Source organism: Electrophorus electricus, chromosome 11 (genome assembly GCF_041902795.1).
Source record: "Electrophorus electricus isolate QZ-2024a chromosome 11, ASM4190279v1, whole genome shotgun sequence".
NCBI lineage: Eukaryota > Metazoa > Chordata > Actinopteri > Gymnotiformes > Gymnotidae > Electrophorus > Electrophorus electricus.
In genome coordinates, this window is record NC_137507.1 from 23245164 (window position 1) to 23268709 (window position 23546).

Here is a 23546-nt window from a genome sequence, read left to right on the forward strand (position 1 = left end):
AGGGGTAAGAATGAAATGTTGCCACAGTCATTACCAGCAGAAACCATTTGAGCCTCTGTTACATGAAAACATTATAATGATGTTTAGAATGCGGTAATTAAAGTTGTGTTTGTGAGCTCGTTAAGGCCAAAGTTTCAACTGACAGTTCAGACATGCTGTTTTGATATCAGCAGTAAGCAAAAGTTTGCAGTGAGCATTTTCGGGTTCAAAACTTGTGAAAATGGCAATCATCCATCCACACTAGCAGCCCTAATGGTTTCCCTTCGTAAGGGTGGTGATTGATACAATTTGAACATTGATATGATACTGACGTGATAGCTGTTTGGTTTGAATACACAAAAATGAGTTCCCCATTGCAAGGTATTTTTGATGAAGAATCTATCTAGCTATCTGGTTGAATCCTTTCTCAGATCCCTTCTAATAACCTGGCTTATGATAAGGATATAATATGACCTGCTACTTGTTAAATCGCATTACTATGGACAGGTTGTTAGTCCTGAGGCTACCACTTATCCATCCCAAAAGGATTTAATTTTGCCGCTGTGGGATATAAGCAGGCCACACAGCATAGTGCAGTCTAGTGGATCTGGCCCACTGTTAGTTCAGTCCTGGGCCTGGAATCCAATTTATTTTCAACACCTCCCTTTCCCATTTCCCCCCAAATTGTTTGTATTGGAGTCCTAAATCAAATGTCTCGGGTGAACTCGAGCAGGCGGTTACGAAAATACGGCCCCCAGTGAGAGATAGCCATGAGGAAATGAGAACGATATGCACGGGCCTCCTGTTCGGGACCCCTGTCTGTCTGAGGGCCCAGAGCTCTTGGACCCAGTTATTTATAATGTGGCCTCGCCCGCAGCCCAAAAGGCACATGATAATTAATCACGGTTTGTTTTGGCAGGGTCTCGCCGCGTCTGTTTTTGTCCAGGGATGTGAGGAGAGGGCCGGTGTGGCCGGTCCGCCTTTATCCCCCCTGACCCTGTGGGACATTTTCTGTCCCTTATGCGATTATTAAATGAAACGGACCCACTTTTATCTAATGCCGTTTAGACAGTTGCCAATAGTTGCACTATTCATCTCTCCCACATTATTTCCTGTCATTACACTTTGACATTTTCTTTATTTTATTATTTTTTTTCCCTCACCCCCACATTTCCGATGTTTTTTAAATCTTATTTTTAATAGACAAATGTAGTTTGAAGAGGTTTGGGAGTAGTAGCCTGTGGCGAGAGCTGTGGTTGTCTGAAGTTGGAACACTCCCCAAAAACATGCTCTTTGGTTCATGCGCTGGTTTGCTAAACCACGGCGTGTTCCTGATGTGGCGAAAACACCGTCCATGGCTCAGAAAAACTCTGTATGCTTACATCAAATGTGTCCAACTCTGACGGACGTGTTGCAGTTTTAATCTGTGGAAGAGAAGAGAAAGCAGTGCAGAATAAATCCAAACTTTATTTCACAGATTTGGGTGGAACCTTGACTCTCGTGTCACCTTCAGTGGGCGATTATGAAGTGATGGTTCTGAACCTAGAACTGGAAGTCTCTGTGCCCTCCCAATTTGCCCCACTGATGTTAATTTAAACTAAAGGACCTAGAGGGGGGAAGCTGCCTCTTTGTCAGCAGGGTCATAAAAACAGACATCCATTGTATGGACACACTTGCAGAAGCAACAGCTCACGGAACATGCTGTCCCTTTGGGAAATTCCTCTTTTTTGCTGTGAGTGCTTCATTATGAAAGATCAGAGCTTTCATATATGGCAGGAAATTATCCTTTAAATAGATCTTGTCAAACATTTTCTAGATGTTTTTTCATGATTTAGTGAATGGAGATCAAGCTAAGCCTTTGTGAAATGGGATTTGTAGATGTATGATCTTGCAAATTAAATTAAATATATAACTGAAAATGGCAGCTTGAAATTTTGATTGTCAGCGTGTCATCATTGGGTTTACATGCATTTCATTTTGCAATATAACATAGTTTTCTAATGTTGACTTTACAAATGTACATTTTTCCTTCAATCTTTGCTCTTCATCCATTCATTTCTGCTTACAGAGAAATGGCAAACCACCATCATAACATATTTTTCTGGTGTGAGCCAGTAGGAAACGCTTTTTAAGATGCACTGACCTAATCGCTTAGGGCTGTTTATATGTAGATCAGCTGATAGTGATTTAAATCTAGCAGATCCTGGCAGAGATTTAAAACGCGCATGTCGAGTCCTGTTGTTAGGGTCAGAAATGAAGTACAGGCTGCTGGTTCGTTTAGCATTATTCAAGACACTCCCATGGCGTTACTTCAAAACTAGAGAAAGGGCAGAAGTCACGTTAAGGATCACATGCTCATTAGCAACTGCAAACTGTTGTCTGGTGATTTAGCTTTTACATATGTTAGACGTATGGACGTATGCTATATTTCTGAAACAGGTAAGGCAATAATGAAAGTTTCTGCTTAAGAATTTTATGAATTTGTAAAATGTCACTTGAATTAATAAAAAGTGTGGGGGGGGGAGTCAATTTAAAGAAAAACCTGAATAAATGAAAACCTGATTCATAAAACTCAACAAAGCCTTGCAAACTGGAGTAAAACTTGTAATGTACTCTATGCTCAGGGTCTGACATACATACAACACGTCCCTAAAATCCCCTGGTTCTGTGCCTACAAAATGTCCTGAAGACCCAGCTTGACTGGCGGCGGTCTCGGTAGATAAAGAATGATGGGCGGGGGGCACAGGGCAGGGGCGCGTGCATCCATCCTGCGGCCACACTTTGAGGAGCAGAGAGGGGCGGTGTGACTCGGGGAAAAGGCCTGTGGCGCGGGTCTCGCAAGGGGGTGAAGAGGTGCAGGGACCAGTGATTTATTCATGCTGTTCCTGCCCCGCTGTCTTAAACTGTGACCATGGGTTGCAGCAGAGAGGAGCTGGGAACATTGACCTCTCGCAGACAAATGCCCCGTCAGAGGCACACCAGGCTCCAGACGTCTCATTTAAAAAATTGTACAGCCTGGTGCGCAAAACGTTCTTGGCATGATATCAAGCCCCCAAAATATGATACTGAATGAATAAAGAAGTTTAGGTGTTATTGATGGCGCATTTGGAAGTATTTCTCCTCTGTTGCTTTTCCGGGGTTGTGAATCGTGACGTTATGTTTTGTCTTTCTTAATTACAGGTTTGTCAAGCCAGCACCCATGTTCCTGGACCAAAACTTTAAGCGCTTAGCAAAAGTCTTCAATTACTTACCTCCATTTGGGTTTAAGACTCAAGGTACGTAAACCTTTTTCTGTGATTTGTTATTGTTGTTGTTGTTGTGTTTTGTTTTGTTTTTCGTGGCGGGTGAAGCAGCTATGGAATTGCTCAGATTTCTAACAATAAATTAATGAAAAGCACTTTTTCCAGTAAACAAATAATGCTCTTAAAGGAGTAGTTAATAAAAGACTAAATGCTAGTAAGAATAAAATGAACTGCTATCAATTAGCATTCTGAGTGGTAGCGCTGGCTTGATGTTGTTGTTAACATTTTATTGTTCATTTATGGGAGCGTAGGTAACACAAGAGCTCACAATCATCAAAGCACAAAATCAAAGCACATGCCCCCTAAAAACGTACCTGCTCAAAGAATGCCACCATTATGACAAAGGCAGCACCTCTAGATGAAGTAACAGCGTCTTAAATCACAAGGTAGCTGATGTATTCCGCCATTGTATGTGTGAATGCCGGTTTTATCGTCATCCACTGCAGCTTGAGAATGTGCGATTAGCCACGAACCCATCTGCAAAGATAGCTTAGATGTGAGCATTTTGTCTGACTTCCCACCACTGCAAGGCAGCCCCTGCGCTGAATGTAACCTTTGTGCGTCTCTGAGGGCCGCTGTGTCCACACACACGAAGGCTTTCTAAAGAGAACGTCCCATGTTTACATTACACTGGGTTTCTCTTTTCTCCACAGTTCGCGGGAGAAGTATACCTTTGCATGGAGCTTTATTCACGTGGAGAGGTGATACGTGTGGGTCCTGAATAGGCCTCCACAAAGCTTTTGCAGTCATGTGTAGGAGAAACATAAAATAGATGTTTCTTCACTGCCAGTTTTAGTGTAAACGAATACCTCGGCCACCTACAACTGATCATGGCCGCGATTTAAACTGAAGTCAGTGCAGGCCAGGCTTTTTCGCGGGACGCTTTTTCATATTTTTGCCACCATTATAGCCACTGGGTTTATTGCTGCACATATTTTGCAACTTTTTACATGTTTTCAGTCACTCCAAGATGAGTCACATCCCTAAATGACCTGTAACCATTCTCTAGTGGTTTTTAGCGGGGTTTGCTGTGTTTACTTTGCGGACACATGCTTTTTGATGAGTCATTCTTAGGACCAGGCCCACCCTTAAGTTCACGCATTACGACCAGCTCAAAATACTTTGCAATGTGCTTATTAAAATATTTGACTTGCTTTCTCATCGGAATATCGGATGCAGCAAGAATGGCCATGGCCGCTGCTTCTGTCATGACACACCAACTTCATATGACACCCAAGCCTTTCCACTATAACTCAGAGTCCGGGTCCCCTTGCCAAAACAGTATATGTTGAAGGTGAGGGGTTCGTTTGTTCAAACTGCTTGGAGAGATGCTTGGATGAAGTGTTTATCCCATTATCTGAAAACGATTAGTGGCCATTGCTCATACCAGTTTTTAGGGAACCTGCTACAGTAATTTTCACTCCCTTATTTCGGTGTGGTCTCCATGCTGTTTATGCTGGCATTAGTGATGCATGATGGCAGCTGTCGACGAGTCCTCCAAACACGGATCGCTGGTGTTCAACCCTTTAATCATTATGCCTATGGTTACCGTTAACATCACTCAGATATGGAATTCCACAGCACACACAACAGCCTTCGCGCTACATCAACTGTCATGAGAACCGGAAGAGGAGACTTATACCTGTTACTCTCAGTTATTCAAAGTACCTTGCGCTCGGGCTTTTGTTTTATTTATTTTTTCTCCCTCAGGACATTTTAACTGTCAATATCAACCTAAACACGATATTTTTAAGTGCATTACCTTTCTGTGTCATTAGTTTTCCTCCTCATGTTGTATAGACAGGGCTGAACTCCATCAGTCATCACCTTTAGAAGTAGGCATTGCTCCATCTGCCAAGCACACCCACCTCAGAGAGATTGCTCAGCAGTGATGTTCCCTCAGCGTTTATACTGACTTCTAATCCTTCATACAAATGACAACAAATGAAGTATTGTAGTATGAAAATGTCTTTATGAGCTATAATTCTACCAGACCAGAATAGACCAACTCCAGGCCTGTGTCTTAATACCCACAGTAGTCATGAGCTAGTCACTGGGGTATGACTTCTATTTTTTCAAGCTTTGCTCTCTCCGTCTCCCACGCACACGCTGAGATGTTGGGAATCTTCAGCCTTTTATAGAGTGATTCACAGAGGCCTGTGACTCTAAGAAAGGACTTGGTGGATAACTGTTACGCTCTCCTTGCTGGGAAGCGGACTGTCTCTCCGCCGATATCCGAAGACGGGGCATGGGGTCTGCCTGCAGTAAACGCTCCGCTGGGCTGTCGGAGGAATGCTCGCCATGACCAAACATCTCCGTAAATTTACGCCCTCAAAGTGTCTGAGGGCATTAAATTGTGGACATCGTCACAGGAATGTGCTTGTTTGAAAATGGCATTCCTGGTTTAAAGGCCGCTTTTTCCATCACCTAGATTCCTCTTCCTAATAAACGTTCCCGTAAGGGCTGGACAACGTGCTCGTCTGGCTCTGCTGGACCACCGCGAGCGTCAGCAGGCTCGAGGCTATGCCTACGGCCTGTTCCCATGCTCCCCCTGATTCACGTGGTTGTGCTTCTGTTTCCTCCGCAGAAAAAACAATAGACACGATTTTAACTGCCACAAAGAATTATGGGCTGGGTCCAGAACTTGACAGGTAAGCAAGTGTATAGGGCTGCCATATATGCGTGAAACCTTAGCCATCCTTTATTGTCAATTGTTTCCCTTTTAACACATTAACATTTAACTGTACTATGAGACTGTCATTTGCTTGTGCTGATTTTCCTTTGTAGTTTAAGTTGTAAGCGGTGTATAATAGTAGGAAATGGGGGAATCCTTGCCAACAAGTCTCTGGGCTCCCATATTGATGAATATGATATAGTGGTGAGGTGAGTATTTACATATTGTATGCTTTAATAAACGTTTAGAGCGTGTGTGTGCAGTGTGGCATTATTTGCTGAAAGGGCTTTCTCAGTACATGAACACAGGCCAAATCGTAACTGAAAAGATCTGGTTGGCTGTCAGATGTTTTGAACAAAAACAAAAAAAGAATTAGAGTTGACTGCCTATGACATGGTGCCTAAGATGCTAAGGCAACCCTGATGACCTCATCAACTACCTCCTATTTGCATATTTCTATTTAAAAGATCTGCATTTCTGAATCTGCATCGACATATTTCCAAATAGTCTAAATGTTGGGGGCTGGGTGTCTGCAGGTTAAACGAGGCTCCTGTGAGTGGTTATACCAAGGATGTGGGCACTAAGACAACCATGAGAATAACGTACCCAGAGGGGGCCATCCAGAAGCCTGAACGCTACGAGAAGGACTCCCTCTTCATCTTCTCCGCCTTCAAACCTCTCGACTTTAAGTGGCTGAAACATGTGATCTTCAGGGAGAGACTGGTGAGACCAAGAGTCACAGGGCTCGAGTGGGGGGAAGGGTTCGGTTTTGCTCAGTTACAACCCAAAATTGAACTGACATGCCAGCTGTTTTTTTTTCTTCATTTATATATCTGTTCATTTTGCCTTTTATTGCTATTTCTAAACCAATATGATGGAATTGCTTGAATTTGTAATTCTATCTCATGACATAACTTGTGATTCCACATCCACTACCTCATAGTACTGATCAACACGAGTTCAAGCAGCGTGAAGACCCCCTGCTCCTTTTTAATACCATCCGAGTAACCCCACATACAACTTTTAAAAGCTTTGACTGCAATCATGACCAAGAAAGAATCTCAGCGGAAGCTGGTCCTCTGGCCCGCACTGAGGAAAGCTTCATGCATTGTTCCACTGGCACCTTTTCAGACTCGCGCTAAAGCTGCCTCGCCTCAGGCTTGACTGACAGCTGGCGAATTAGCCTCATAATCCAGAGGCGGCTGGGCCCGGCAAAGTGAATTTCTTCTTATCTCAACCCAGAAAGGGTCAATTTTAACAAATTGCCTCTTATCGCACTTAGCTAGTAGCTTTGGAGAGGGCATGTCCCCCGCAAGTCAAGGGCACTTTTTACGTTTTTATAATTTTTTTTAGATTGGCTGTCATCCGAACAAAACAATGCCAGGTGAAAGAGCTGCTCGTCTGCTCCCCTCAGCCACCTCCTTTTGGGGTGCTTAGTTTTCCAGTGGTCTTCCATAAGGCCGTCCCTGCCTGGTTCCTCCCCGATTCCATCCCGGGCCTGCCATGCTCACAGCCAGCACAGCTGCGTGGTCTGTAAGGGGCTCATGGCGTGGCGCGGCTTTTGCCTGGCGACATTTGACAGGGCGCAAGGGGGTGGTTTGTGGAGATGAAGGAGTAACAGCGGAGGTCTGTGTGATTAAGCCTTTTTGCCTTTGAAAATGTCAGATATTTTTTTGTTGCCCCCCATAATGTGAGATTGGAAAGGACAGGACAGTGGAAAGCATGTGGGTAATGGAGCTGCCCTCGGCCTTTTGATAGACTGTCTTTGATCTCACACAATTTTCTTTTTTCCAAGTCAGCGGTCACCAGAGAGCCACTTCAGCCATAATATTCACGACGGTTGTTACAAGGAGTTACAAGGGGGTTTTCATTGAAGTGTGGAGTTCTGTGGAATACCACAGTTTGATCAGGAAAATATAGTCAAACCAGTTAATTTGAGTGTGGGGTCATACAGGCAGCCTGGGGAAAGCAGTGCTGAAGTCACTGTGCAGCCTGACCAAGAACGAGGACCTAGTCCGCCGACAAGCCTGTGCACACGTTCCCAAACTTCCCTGCTTATGTAAGGTTCGTCTTGCTTTCTTTTGTAATTGTTTTCTTTTTCTGGGCAACGGGAATATACAGCTGTAAAAGATGTTTAGCGACAGCTGGTCTTCAGCATGACCTGTGTATATGTATTAAGTTGTAAGGGTATCATGTTTAAAGTGGCTTTTTTTAAGTGTTTGTCACTTGATAAATGAGGACCATCACTGAAGTGCATTTGTAATGAATGATTCTGAGAGTTGGGCCTTTTCAGTAGATGCATTAATATCAGCTCTGAGTACTTAAGAACTTCACTTTGTTTGGCTTTCAAAAAGTTTAACCTTTTTCGTGATGGAAATGTAAAACCGATGCAACCTGAGAAAAATCAGAGCAAGCATTCCCCCACCTGGTGCTTCCACTCACCCCTTCACGTAGACATGCCCTTCAGTCATAAGAAAGCTGTAATCAGGCCTGATCGCGGATCTTAATCGCACATAATCTCGCCTGTACACCCCCCCTCACCCCCCACCCCCGCATCCTTAGAGGGGCAAGTCATCTGTTCCAGGTTCGGGAGAAGCGCCTACAGTACTCCGCTCTTTATCCGCGGGGTGTCTGGGAAAGCGTAAGGCGACTGCAGAGAATTTCGTGTTGGTCTGCTTGCGGTTAGAGGGGTTTTTCTTTCTTGCCCAAAATTGTTGGGTACCTGGCCGAGAAATGACACAGCGCTTATGGGAGCTGCGACTACGGCGAGGCGGCTCCATTGTCCACCGTTGTTTTTCGCTCTCCTGCACCGACAGACAAGCTCATGGGAGGCCATGAGCACACAAAGGCACATGTGACCGTGTGGACAATTAGCTTTAGAAAAGCTTGGCTTTAGACTGCGATCTAATCCTCAGATAGAACTGCCTCTTCACTCCCCTCTCCTTCTCCCCCACAGGCTAATGTAACAGTGGCTGGCGGGAGCTTTGAAGTGATTTGTTTCTGCATTGCTTTGTATGGTACGGACACTCAGCAGGTGGAAAGAATGTGTGTCTTTTCAGTGCCTCCGTGGTATTGAAAGGAAGGAACTATTGATAGCGTAGGACACCGATGTTTTCACAACACCAAACACACTCACCTGACTCAACAGGACATGCGTTCTCAAAGCCTGTCCCTGGAGAGCATCTAGGAGATGTATATGAGGTTAGTATTGCTATGAACAGGAAAAGAATCTGACCCCAGATCAGGGGGCTCACTGAGAGTTGCCGAGTGAAGCCCAGAGCTGATGGGCATGTGAAGTTCATTTAAACACAATGTGTCCAACATGTGCAAACTATTTTTCAAAGATGAAACTTGTAGACTCACTCTCCCCACACACACCTGGACCCTAAGCTATTTTATACTAAAATTGCAGGCATATGTTCATATGCATAATCTTGGTATTAAGGTGACCTGTCATCACACTACTTGGGTGTTTTTCTGCCTAATGACACACTTTCACATGAACATATCCAGTGTGCTGTGCAGGTGATCTTCTGTAATACAGTGTCATTCAAAAAAGAAAAAGAAAGACAAAGAAAATTACCTTCAGATTCTGTTCCTAAAAGATGGCAAATAGAGGGCAGCTTTTGGGGTTGTGGTCAATAGTCATTGTATTTTGAGACCAAGATTTCTATTTATTTATTTATTTGCTCAATTTCTTGCTTTTTGGTTGTTTTTTGGGGGGTGGGGGGTGTAATTTCCCGCTGCTGTTCAGCATTAGAACAAATCATTAATATAAACCCTGGCCCTGAACTCCATCTCTTGCTGGTAAAAACAGAGGTTATTCTGTTCCTCAGACTTCATTCAGGGGGAGAACAAAAGGTCTCCGGTGGGAGAGCGGGAGAGATAACGAACAGACTTGCCATACGATTACAGTAAACCGGATTAAAAGGTTCCAGGAGTCATACTGAACACCCAGCTCCCACGTGAACGTCTCTCCTTCAGAATGACTTTTACCTGCTAATCTTCTGCCTTTGGTGCCTTCATATTTATCTGCCTCTTAGCTTTTCTATTAAAGTGGTAATCACTCACTGTTTCAGTCACAGAGGCGGAACGTTGAGCATATACAGTTTTCTATGCAATCATTCTATTATCGCGCACTTCCCAACGGTTCCCTTGTCAAACGTTTTACATCTTTGGATCGAAGGCCTTCGGGTTTCCGAGCTTCCGTTCCCGCTGCTTCTACTTCAGTCTTCATGCTGGAATTCAGCCGCTGGAATTCAGGGCTGTATAGAGTCCCTTGTCTTTGTTTACGCCAGGACTCTGCTCTCTGTTGATGGCTGGAGAAAGCGTGGATTTGTTTACTCCGCAGTCTCCAGGAAAGGTGACTCACAAGCACCTCGGAAATACAACACAGACGTGAAATGGAAGCAGAAGGAAAAAGAACCATCAATGACAATCCTGCTACCTGGGTCAGTCATACACTAGTTACATTAGAAGCAGTTTTATATTTCTCCTTTTACAAATGTATATTCTCAATACCTCAATCTTTCAAGACACCACAATCTTTTGTTTGTTTGTTTGTTTTACAATTTTGTGCCCTTTTGGCTTTTAATGCCCCCATTATCTAGTATACTTTAAAGTCTTTAAAGTAGAGTATTTTCAAAGGGTAACTGACAATGGGGAACTGAAGCAGCATTCACTGTAATGTGGATATTTGTTACACTGGGAGAGTGCACTTATAAATGCTTGGATAGATTTTAAATAAATACATTTTAAATAAAGATTCTACTTTGTAACCGTTATATGTAAATAAATACGTGCACAGGAGAACAAGAATTAATAAACTAAAGTCTCCGCCAAGCTCTGTCACCCACAAACAGACTTCCTCGGTCATCATGTAACAAAGATAAGCTCCAACACCCTGAACGGTTAGTGGTTCCCTCATGCACCCAGGTTGGTCCTTGGAGCTGTGAATAGCAAGGAGATTACACTGCAATGTGTTCTGTTGTGGGAGTGTGAAGGTACAAATTTCACGCACAGGATGATGGAATGGCCCCGTCCAGATATCAGACAAGCGGGCAAGGTTGGAGCTGGTAAGGAGCACAGCGTAGCCAAATGCCTCAGATTCCTTTTAACAAAAGGAAATCCAGAGATGTATTCTGAACCTTTGCAGCAGAACCCCAGCCCCCCCTCCCCCACTATTATGAAGGCGACCCACCTCAGATGCACTCAGCCATGTCGGCTCCTGCCAAAAGTGCTATTCTGAGGCTCCGTGAGCACACACAAGCACCATCAGTGTGTACAAGACAGAGCACTTCTAGTATTAGCAGGATGTGTGTTATGTTGGCCTTAGCCTGCTGCGTTCAGTGTTGCAGGCACACAGTGTTAGCTAGGGTTGCACGATATGAACAAAAATATTACATTGAGATCTTATCTCTACCTAATGCAATTTCAGCCAGCCATGCATATGTTAAAATGCACTGTTGAATCCTTTTCTGTTTATTTATGTTTGAGGTATCATGTGAATGCCACAGTTCATCAAATCACCCACAGAACAGTCCCCGAGGATACTAGTAGGACACAATAAGAAAAGGTTGTAATTGGTAACTTGGCTCATTTGCGTATTGCTGCCGTCTGCAGTTTCAGTATTGCAGTGGCCACTATTGCATCAACGATTAACAAGCGATATATTGTGCAGCCCTAGCATTAGCAGCCATCATATCGGTGTTCCAGGCAATCGGAGCATGACAACTCTGGCAGCAGACTCACATCTGCCCCCCAGCATGCCTCCGCCTCTTACAGACACACTCTCCGAGCTGCACGGATCGGCTGGAGCGTCCACTATAAAAGCAGTTCATTTCACTTTAACAGCATACCTCCCAGGTTTATTGACCCTTTAAATATAACTCTAAAGATAAACAGGAAGCCATGCAAAAATGGTCTGTGTTTGCCTTTCTGGTCGTGGCTGTGCGTGCATTTTACAGAGGGGTTTTTTCACAGCAGGGTAAAGCCTGTTCTTTTGTGACTCTTTTGCCATGCTCTTGGTTTGAATCAATTAATGAACCTGTTGGTTTGTGTGTTTGTCTACCACCCCTGTTCCCCCCATGGATAGGCTCTAGTAGTATTTTGGGAGAGTAGGAAATGGGCAATCCTCAATCAGCATATTGTACAGCTGCTGCTAAAATGTGCGTGCATGTGTTCCTGTGGTGGTGGGGAGAGGGGGTACCAATGGAGCACCTGTGGAAAGGTTCATCAGATAGAGACATTTCCATGGATCGCTGCCTGACATTTTTATCTCTCTCCCCCCCCCCCACCACTTCTGTAGCCTGAAGAGGCAGAGTGAGTTCCTCTCTGAAGTTTTCCTGGAGTCCCAAATTGTTCCATTTGTCCAGTACCACCATGCCTGAGAACCCCAGGAGCAGGCAATGATCAAAGCCAAGATCACCTTAAATTGTTGGCTAACTAGTATTGAAATTCACTTAGAAAAACAGATGTAGGTCATAGTAATCTCCACTATACCTCCTGGTATATAGGCACATTCCCTGCAGTGCAGCCTGTGTGTGATTGGACAATGATGCAATTTCTGTTATTTTGGTAGTGAATTCCAGTATTTACATTGGATGTAAATACTGATTAAACTATGACTGAGATTAACATGTAAATTGTCATCTTTGATTCCAGGCTGCTTTCATCTGTGTTGGATTAAAAATATCATTGAGAGTTCGATTCCAAGCTTTTTTATTCAATGAGGTAATACTATATTAACTATACTATATATACTTTTGTGTACAGTGTAGTACAGGGAACATGTTTCTAATGACATGGCTGGGAAGTGGATGACGTGTTAATATCTTTAAACTAAACTTGCCATGGTCTTTGTTTCATTTTAAACCCAGTGTGCTGAAATACAAGAAGAACTGCCACTGTCCACTCACTGCACTGCAGTTGTTTTTGAAACGGGGCCTTGTTGTTTGGCCTTCTGTTGCCTTATTCACTTATCTCAAGAAGCCTTGTATACCGCTAATCCTAAACAACGTCTTCACTTTTTCCGCCTAGATTGATATTCCCATCGCGCCACCCATGATCCCCACGCTTCTTGCACACCGTCTTGCTAAGGTCCATTTGAGCTCAAGTGTTTGGTAGCAGAGCAGATTCTGAATGTAAAACCTCTTACTGGTGCTCACAGTTTTGCTCTTTGCGCTTGTTATGCGGTTCGTGTGTGTTTGTAGACTTCTTAGGAACATAAACACAGTATATGGGGGAACATGTCAGAGACTGTTTTTCCACATGCTAACAAACCCTCCAGCCTGTTGCAAAACGTGAAATTCCCAGCCAACTGCACCTGGGTTTAGGGACCTTCGTCTGTCCTGGGCTTATATCATGGTTAGTGTGATTTCTCATTCCTAATCCAGAGTTCTTGATAATTCAGGACTAATGGAAAAGCCAACACCAGCATTATCCAAAAGTGCCTTTTCCTTGGCAGTAGTAGATCAGTAGGATCTGATCTGAATGCACCATATGCCAGGAATATCCCTCTCTGAAATATTAGAGTTTGAATGTAACTCTGACAAAGCCCTCTACAGTTTTGTGTGCATGTCTGTTTCACCTTGCTCAAGGGTTGGCAAGGTGCTTTTGTCTCGAGATATCATCTTGTTTTTTCAGATGCATCTTCTTGTGAAAGCTCTGGAAAGTTGGAGCATTTCTAGCTGATGATGAATTTCTTTAGCTGTAGACTTTTGACACAGTAGTAGTAATCTGGTGATGGAGTGTTCTGGGTCAAATATTTTCTCAGTACATTTTCACACTCGTCTTGCCTCACAGTTTGCAACATTAAAAAAAGACACGAATCCAGCGTGTTCGCAGCTGAGACGGCAGGCGTGAGACGTGGCTGAGACGGCAGGCGTGAGACGTGGCTGAGACGGCAGGCGTGGTTTTAGAGGCCTGTCCCACCATCCCCCTTTGCCGATTACAAAGCAAGATCCTTCGGCACGCCTTAACGCATTTTTGCAGCTGCACATGAACATTTTCCCCTGGACACTTGTTCTCAGCGGCGAAGCGAGATGGGGAGGGGCCGGCGATGTGGCCTGTGATTTTTATGGAGTGATTTAACGCTGGGCGGCCATGCTGGAAGCTTGTTAAGGGCAGGCCAGAACTGTGTGTGGGGACTGGGAGGCCTCCGTCACCTGCTTCTTTATTGGACGGATCAGTTTCAGGGGCAGCGTTGTTTGATGGGAGACTCGGTCGTTAGCAGCCCTGCACCACAAACGAGTCATGGTCTGGAGGGCAAGGAGAGGTGATCCGTCTCTCTCTCTCTCTCTCTCGCTCTCTCTCTCTCTCACTCACACTCCTCTGTTCCTGCAGGAATGCTGGTAAGAGGTGTGTTTGGACTAGATCCAGGCAGGACCAAAGGAGGACTTCAGCAACAGCACTATGTTTAGAATGGCTATGTCTAACTTTGGTGGGGATGTAACATGAACCAGACTCTGCCTGAAGCCCAGCTATGAAAATAGATGACAAAGAGGAAGTTAAAGTATTTAAACATAATAAATGCAACACTCTGTCAGAGTGGACACATCCACTTACTTGGATTTCATATTCAAAGTATATAAAAAATTTTCACCCTTGTGCAGCTATTTTGCAGCTATAATGAAAAGTGTTGTGTAACTTTAATTGTAAAGAGATAATTATTTAGAGTAACTCAGCATAGAGGACCGTGTAACCTATGTATGTCCCTCGTGGCCTTTTCACAGCTAGTAAACGAGTTTTACCACTCTCCTGGACCATAAGTGTATTTGTCTGGTACCTAGCTCAATCTGTTGTTCACAGTGAGCTGTGTGTCCCTGCCAGCCTGTCAGCCACCTGTAGAAAGACTAGCCATTCCAATGGCCCCAGGTTCCCTGTAGAAAGGTCAGGCTGGCCAATGTCCCCAAGCTCCCAGTAGAAAGGCCAGCCTGGCCAATGGCTCCAGGTCCCCTGACAACCAGAAAACCACACTGATGGGTTTAATGCCATATTCAGTTTACACTGCAGTTTCACTGAATAGGCCACATTGGAACACATGGAAACATGTAGTCTGAAAAGATCCGAAAGCTTCCCCCAACCATTTGGAGCTGCATATAAAAATAATGGATTAAAAGATGCTTCCTAATGACTGTGTTAACAATGTTTGAATGCAGCAGACCTTTAGAGATTGAAGCCTCTCTCTCCATATTTAGAGCAGATTGCCCTCGCTACCTGGCTTTCTCACAGGGTAGAACGCCAGGGCCATCATGCCTGAGCAACTTGCGAAGGGATCAAGCTGGGGCTTCTTGCATCATCCATATTCAAGCAACCGTTCACCTTTGCTTTGCCAAACAGCGCAGGGCTGGCATTTCTGCTGCCCGCTTTGGTCCTGCGTGCATTTGCTGTTTGCCCCGCGCTTTTCTCGCCCATCACCCGCTAGCCCTGCCATTCGCAGGGTTGGGCACAGCGAGAGGGCTGCCATCCCAGGATGACATTGAATGCGGTGTGCGATGCGTTAGGCTTAGGAGAGCTCTTTCTCCTGCTGCATGTGCTCATCCACCTGCTACAATCCCCAGACTGGCTGTTTGTGCCGCCTCTCGCAACCACCCCCACCCCCACCCTACCTGTCATTGACAGCAGAGGCAATGTGGTTCCTGCTGTAGCTTGCACTGGGACGGCGAATGGGAGTTTGGGGGAGGAGGGAGGTGTGGAAGGCTGTTCAAAGGCGTTCGCGCGGCACAAGCGACCGCACCCATTATTTGACGATATCAAAGGCAGTGTCTGCATATTTGAACAGGTGACTCCCATTACATCGGACAGCCTGGCTGGCGCGGCGCCAGCAGCCCTGTCGCGTTAGGGCTGCCATCCGCCGCCGCCCTTAGCGCCCGATGATCTCAATGCGAGGCTGCCGATTGAATAATTGCCCAGCTGTGGCACTTGGCCACTCTCCTGAGTAATTGGCAGGGGAGGACCTGGGGCAGCTGCCGCTCTCCGAACGCCCGCGTAGGTCAGGATCTCATTTGTCCGCTTCCTGTAGGTCCCGTCCAAGATGGACGGGGCTGCCTTGCCTTTAATAAAAGTCATCCATGCGTCCCCCCGGTCCTGTTCTTCTGCCCTGTCAGTATGCATTGATGGCATGCTAGGTTTTTTTTTTTTTTACCACCTCTCTCATGTTTATGGAAGAAAATCTTTTTTCTTTTTTTAAAATATATAATAACTAGCTTGGTGTTGATTGGCTCATTTTTTATTCCGCCGTTTCAGCTGCACCTTAATGGAAACCTGTCTTCAGTGTGGTGCCTTTGTGTGTTCGCCTCTTCATCAGGGTACAGAGGGCTTCTGGAAATCTGTGGCCCATTATGTGCCCAGGGAGCCCTCAGAGATGCGCATCCTCAACCCTTATTTCATCCAGGAAGCCGCCTTCCAGTTCATCGGCCTGCCTCTGAACAACGGCCTTATGGGCAAAGGGGTAAGTACCAGGACCAGTGGGATCTCGAGTTAAATGGTTCGGGGTTATGTTGGTGCTATTTTTAAAATACATTCCATTAAAATTTGCCAATTCCCTCACTATAGTTGTTTTATGTGTAGGTCAGCAAAGTCTTAAAACCAAGGGATTAGTCACCTGTATAAATAATTGATATTGAACCTCAAAACAGTAAGCCTCTACAGATCATTTTAATGTCGGGGGGCACAACTAATGGACGTGTAAAAAATAAACATCTTTATATGTCCAATGTCAGATACTGTAGTCATTCTTCACATTTTTTCCTGATCTTTTACATTAAAAAATATTAAGGCTGGAAGAGACCTTGTTGGCATTGGAGGCACTGTTTGATGGGGTCAGTTGGATGTATTTCTGACTTTTCGAACCAAAATGGCAGGCAGTTCCAAAAAAGCAATTTAATGTAAATAGGGGTCACAGGAAGCCATGGGCATGTTTCCTCTGATGGGCCATAATTACCATGAAGGTGACCACAGGTCAAAGACGGCATGGCTAATCCTCTGAATAAGGAGCTCGAGCCTCGGAACTGCAAGCGAATCCACGGAGGCCGTGCCATTCACGAGCTGTTTGATCCTTTACCTCCTGTGTGACGAACTGTGCAGTAGTCAAAACATGAAAAATACAGTGCAGGAAATTATGCTGGGGAACCTCTCTAGAAACGTCTTGGCTTGAGCACAAAGCAAGGCTCAATTAACCTGGATAAAGCTCAATGGATAAAGCTTGATCAGGCTTTACCAAAAGGAGGTCTTCACTCTGTAGCTCTTTCCCTCAGTCGTCTGCCAGTAAAAGTTGCCGTGTTTATTCAGGAACAGCCTGCTAACAGTGTGTCATCTGGCTGTGATCTATGCCCTACTAGTAAATACACGCATTGCTCAGACATGATGCGTACTATGCGGGGCGGGGGGGCACAGGAGTAGCTGACTATGTGCATAGTCATAAAAGAAGTGTGTTTGACATGCCTCGAGTCCCGAACGTGAACCTTACCGGAGAGTTCTCACATAGTGTGTAGTTACAGAAAGCGGCACACTGGCCCAGCACCCCTGTCTCAGGAAATTGGACCTTACAAAGGAGGAGGTCTTCTCCGCCAGCATTTGCTTACTTTTATGAAGACTCACCTGGTTTGGTTCTGAGAGCACATGTAGCCTGGCTTGATAGAGCTGTCAGCTAGCTGCTTACAGAATGCTCAGAGACAAGGTTGGAACAGGTTAGGGTCAACCACCTCCTGGAGACCACCGCCCTCTTTGAACTCCACAACATGTGCAGAGCACGTGGGGGGGCGACCCTTGCACCCCGGGCCCCTGAGGCTGTGCGGATAGGAGGGCAGCTCCAGAGGGAAGCTGTCCCATACGGTACTGATCAAGGCGGGATACACTTTGACACATCTACCCCCTCCCTCCCCCATTAGAGTCCTCCTAACACTCACCTGCTGTGGGGGGTGAGCATGCAACCCAAAGCCTAACACTGTCTATAAGAGAAAGCGTGTGTGTGTCAGTGTGTTTTTGTGTGTGTTTCCAAATGGACGCATGTGTGTGCCTGTTCATGCCTGCCTGTGTGCAAGCCAGGCTGCTGTGGGCTAATGATTCCGAATGGTTCCCCACCCCTGGGAGATGAGGAAGTGGAGGTCTGCCTTCTGAAATTGGCATGTCGTGGGTGGGGGCCTATTTAAGCAAATTGCTAATCACACGCAGCTCAGGATGAGTTAACAACTGCTGGCATGAACAAAGCCAGGGCGCCTCACATGCGCCAGCGCTCAGTGCTGCCCCCGCCAGGCCTGCACCGAGCCAGAGGCTCAAAGCAGGCCTGTTGACTGACTTGCTACAGTGCACGTTGCTAACTGCTGCATGCTTGCATGTCCAGTTGTCCAACTGGTCCAAAATCTTGCGTTTGGCTTTGGGTCCACCTGGTTTGGTTTTGTTCACTTATGCAAGTATTACAGTTGAGTATTCAGTAGGTGGTTATGCTAATAACAGGTAGCAACAGTGCAACAGATGACCAGCCAGAGAAGTTACCCTGCAAAACCAGTCATGAACCCATGTGCCAGTGCCACACCCAACCTTTCAACCTTCCAGAAGGCTGAACTTTCACTTGTTTTCACAGAACATTCCAACACTGGGTACCGTCGCCATAACAATGGCCCTGCATAACTGCGATGAGGTTGCCGTTGCTGGCTTTGGCTACGACATGAATACGCCTCACGCCCCCTTGCACTACTATGAAAAAGTAAAGATGTCTGCCATCAGAGAGGTACGACTCCTGTTTGGGTTTTTTAATATAACATTTTGTTTGGTCAAGTTTCATATCTTGCTTCCTAACATGGCCTAATGAAATGCTATGTTCCACTCATCTGAATACCAGGACACTTGGGATTTAATTTACAAATGCAATATTGGAACAGATAGCCACTACCTGTTCTTGAACTGTGATCTCAGTGTGCAGACCTTTTGTCTGACCTTCTTATCTCTCGTTTAATCATTGGAAGATTGCAGCAGCGTAATTAGTAGAGTAAAAAGAGGGTGCTCTGGTGGGAGGGGTTTCAGCCTCATGCTGGTGAACATGACCTATGTTTTGTCCATGTTCAGAAACTCCCAGTCTGACTCTGCCATCCCAGTAATGGAGTTTATTAGAATCGAGAATTTGGAAGTTAATGCACTAATAGCTTTCATTTCCTGCTCCAGCACTGTTCTACAAACAACCAAAATTTGACATCATGTTCAAAAGCCTTGTAAATTCTATAGCAATCATTAAATTCTTTGCCTTTCCAGACAGGCTGTCTGATTCGATGCTTGGATCGGTGGGTTGGCCTCATGACCCAAGTCTGCTTTTTGTTGAACCGCGGTTGCTTTTCACTATGTTGAGCGAAATATCATGCGATTGGAGAACAACAAAAACATGTCCCCTTTCCATTTTTCAGGGCGTTCGCATTACCTCTCACCTTGTTTAGGTAGTTCTTGTTTATGAAGTGACATTGTGAGCGTCAGACGCAAGCTGTAATGAGCTATGGTCCTCCACAGCCTTTCCCCCCCTACCAGACAAAACCGTTTCCCTAAGCAGAGATCACTTCTGGCTTGCTCCCTCTCCCTTCCCCCAAGCAGCAAGGCCTGATAGGAGTTGCGTCCTCCCTTTCCTTCTGCCCTCTCCCTCTACACTGAAATTTTAGCCCTGGACCCGCCACGGACACAGTCCTTTAAAATCGGCCAGCCCAGCTGCTGGAGGGAAAGCCCCGGGAACTGGGTGAGAAGCATGGCCCAGCGGCGTGGCTCCCTCCAGTGCAGGGCAGGACCTCCACTGTGGGGCAGCTGTGGGGCCCTCCCACTCAGAGCCCAGAAACCCTCACAGGAACCTGAGGCTCTGGTTTCAGCTGTGCACACCAAGCCCCTGGGCTTCACTACAGTGGGGTCCAGCAGCGTGGAAGCCTGACCTCCTTATCCTGTAGTTGGATTATGTCCGAAAAATTCACAGAGAAGGAAAATTGTTTGTGGCAGAATTGCTGTTCTGCAGTTGGGATTGGTGGGATAGCCTGACTTGTGAAGAGATGGTTTTCACTGGAGTCCACCGTGACCTGCACTTCCAGTATTGAACCATACACATTTAAGCGTCTTTGGTGGCTTAGTGATCCTATTACGACTAATAAAAGACATTTACAAACCGGAACCTTTCCATCAGTTCATTGAAAAGAAACTTAATTACAATTTTAAATGTATATTTGATATACCTCCTTGTAAAAATGTTTGGTTTTTTTTGTTTAGCAATATATTTATTGCTAAGTAATTCCACATAATGGATAATGAGATGGTTTTGGGCAATGGGTAAATTATGAGCCAGTGTTGGTAATGACTCCAGCAATATGAATAACTGACTATAGACTTTATATTAACAGAAATGTCATGTTTGATTTAGTGCTTGAATAACTGTATAAGGCCTGTTTGCTCTTCTCATTCTCTCTCTCTCTTTCTTTCTTTATCTCTTCTCTTCCTCTCTCTCTCTTTCTCATGCCTGTAGTCATGGACTCACAACATCTTAAAGGAGAAGGAGTTTCTCCAGAAGCTGGTCAAGGCCAGAGTCATTACTGACCTGACAAAGGGGATCTAAGTCTCAGCCAAGGTGTGTGCCTTTCCCTCAAGCACGCCAAACTGGGGTTGCTGAGAAATGCAGGCCATGGGGCGGAGAGCATTGGGGCGTTGGGCTGTGGCAGGTGGGGCAATGACGCCTCAGCAGGATACGCATACGTGCCTTCTGACGTAGAGACCTCCTGTGAGTGGGACATCCGAGCCTGAGGTGTCCTCGAACGTCTCAGGAGAGCGCGGATCCCCGACGCTTTTTCGTCCTCGCCCCACGACTCAACGACGCGAACGGCCTCAGAGGCAGGGCCGGTGGCGAATGGATTCGGCCCTACAGGACAGAAACTCGACTGATTGTGCCAAACGTACCTCTTCCAGAGGAGGAAGCCTCTGCCTTCCTTCACAGCATGAATGTATTCACTGTATAAATATCAAAGCTTTTTATGGTGTATTTTATCAACGTAACAAATCACCCCTCCCAACCCAGACAGCCCTGCCTTCATGGGAGCCTCTCAGTCTGGGTGCCTCCGGGTCAAATCGGGCTGCTCTGGGTCAGTCTGGGCCACTCCGGGTCGCTCCGGGCCACGCCAGGCACATCCTGCATCTGCAGCCTCAAGGTCCAAGCGCGGCCTTCATGTAAAACCCTCTCGTCTGAGCCTTGGAGGCCCCCTCCTCTCCATCATGAGAAAAGAGTATTGTCATTTCTTTTCTTTCCAAGGAATGAAAGTTCTTTTTAAGTTATTTATTTTGGTACAAGAGTGTAGGCCTTAACTGGATTTTGGAAGTTTTTGCCTCTCTTCAATGGGGGGCGTGTCTTAATTGTTTATTTTATTATCTTCTTTCTTATCTTTTTTCCCTTCCCTTGTTTTAATTGCTGTTGTGTACTCTCTCTGCACATCATGTAAAGCAGTGATACCGGCCTTGCAAAATTCATCCTTCATTAAGGTAAGCTGCCACACCACGTTCTGCCTCTGTGTCTCTGAATGTACCCAAGCACAAGCCTGGGAATACCAAGGTTTACTTTTTATACATTATCGGCTCTGCAAGGTGACAGTTGTTTTCCAAACAATTCCTGTTTTGTGAGAATTACAGTCTGTATTTCTAAGGATTTCTGTGGAGATTCCGACTGTGGTCCTTTTCAGTTTCATACAGATGGGAAATCTGGTTCATTATGTGAGACAGGTTAACACAGCCAGGCTTACCCAGTTGGGTGGACACTGCCCACTGTAACAGAAACCTCTTCATTATTTCGCATGTTGGTCATCACAAGAGGCAAGAACAACAAAAATTGGTGCATTCATACAATATAGTATGTCACCAAGTAGCGCTAGCATTTTCATAAAAATGGAAGGATTATATTTAATTAAAGAAGGTAAAAAGTGTTAATTTTTCTTTATATCTAATATATATATATATATATATATATATATATATATATATATATATATATATATATATATATATATATATATATATATATATATAAAATATATAATATAATATATCTTCAATGACATAATAAATGTGTTGGCCAGTTGGGCCCTTTTTTAATTGAATTCACAACTTGGGTGTATTTATCTAAGCCAAGTCTGACCATCCTCAAATGTTGTCTCTTTGTCCCATTGTTTTGTTTTACACCTGCACTGCCATGAAAAGCACGCAGAGGTAAATGTGGTTGGAAAAACCTTGCTTGTCCCACCGAGCTAACGTGATATTTATTTATGTTTGAAGGTCTGTGTAAAACTGGATACAAAGTATCTGAATCTCATGCCAAAGACGTATGCAGTAATGTAGTATTTTGAAGTGCTTCCTAATCCGTGTTTGCCTGTCTGTCCACCCTTGTTGGAAAGTGGGTATGATTTAACGTCCGACGTTTCCTTCTCATTTAAGATGTTCTGAGTCCAGGACTGATTTATTACTACAGTGTTGCCTGAGATATTTGACCAGTCGCGTGCTGTCTCATAGAGTTGGGTCAATAGCTCTGGCATGCCAACAAACTGGAATCTGAGTTGCTAGAGGGACGTGGACCACAATGTCAAGTCCTGAAGCTGGCGCATTCGAAGAGACCTGTCAAACCAACAGCCGGCTCATCTTTTGACCAGAATATGCCTGGAAATGTCGGCTTTCAAATTGTGTTTAAAAAAAACAACAACAAAAAATAAGTAAATAAATGACAACTGACAAAATTGAATCTTTTTTCTTCTGTTTTTCATGTATCTTGAAATTGAGAATATCATGGATCTTGCATCCATTTGCTGTTATGCCTGCCGAGGTTGGAGGTGTGCTCCTGATGATATTTAGCTAAGTTTATCTGCTCTTCAGTATTCTCTAGCTATCTTAAATGCTCAGAATGTTTTGGCACCCATTTTTATGTCAGATTTTAAACTTGAGCATTAAGAAAAAAGTTGTTTTTTCATTTTAATTTCATTGCAAAGAAACCCCACCTTGGATACAAGGTTTCCCACGTCTATTTAAAACTACCAGAAATATAAATTTTACACCTTTAGCCTAGAGACAAAACAATCAAATGTCTTCCATTTTCATTACATCATGTAAAACATTAAAATACTGTTTTATGTTTGCTTCAAAGCAAGACCTGTTTGAATTTCAAATTATATTTTGCATCATCATTTAGTTTAGCCTGGGGTCAGTATTTATTTAAACGTGTACATTTTTCTCTTAAACATTGCAATAGTGTTGTGTTTTCTTGTGTTCTTGGTGGGTGAAAACATTAGCGTTACACCTTCACATGGTCATTTTGCCCTTTTTGCGTTTCATACTGCGCTAAAATAGGCTGCATGAACAATGTAAATGACTGACTAATACAAACTTAATGCCTCTAAATTATAATTATGCAGTTACTAGATGTTAATTTGGAAATGAATGCTGTGACATTACGCAAATATCGAAGCTCCAGTAGTCTACATCAATTGATACGTTTTTGAAGATTGAACCTGCGCCAAAGTGGGCTGTTGGTTTAGCAATGTTTTAAAGTTAATTCGCATTCAACAGGAATGATCTCGGTGTCTTTTCCTGTCCAGAAGGATCAT

The 23546-nt window shown here is 44.6% G+C and overlaps 1 protein-coding gene across 11 annotated transcripts in view; it reads left to right on the forward strand.

Annotated features, from left to right (window-relative positions):
* The window catches only part of st3gal3b (ST3 beta-galactoside alpha-2,3-sialyltransferase 3b), a 39835-nt gene extending 17148 nt beyond the window's left edge, over positions 1 to 22687 (forward strand). For 5 of the 11 annotated variants that reach the window (XM_081722428.1, XM_081722429.1, XM_081722432.1 and 2 more), the window contains 8 exons: positions 3160 to 3254; positions 5869 to 5932; positions 6069 to 6164; positions 6492 to 6678; positions 16262 to 16405; positions 18536 to 18682; positions 20438 to 21868; positions 22387 to 22687. In XM_081722428.1, coding sequence (XP_081578554.1) covers positions 3160 to 3254; positions 5869 to 5932; positions 6069 to 6164; positions 6492 to 6678; positions 16262 to 16405; positions 18536 to 18682; positions 20438 to 20527 — 823 coding nt within the window. In that variant the 3' untranslated portion in view covers positions 20528 to 21868; positions 22387 to 22687. The remainder of the gene's footprint in view (positions 1 to 3159; positions 3255 to 5868; positions 5933 to 6068; positions 6165 to 6491; positions 6679 to 16261; positions 16406 to 18535; positions 18683 to 20437; positions 21869 to 22386) is intronic. The other 6 variants (XM_081722427.1, XM_081722426.1, XM_081722434.1 and 3 more) reach the window with 6 other exon arrangements.
* Positions 22688 to 23546: the final 859 nt, after the last annotated feature.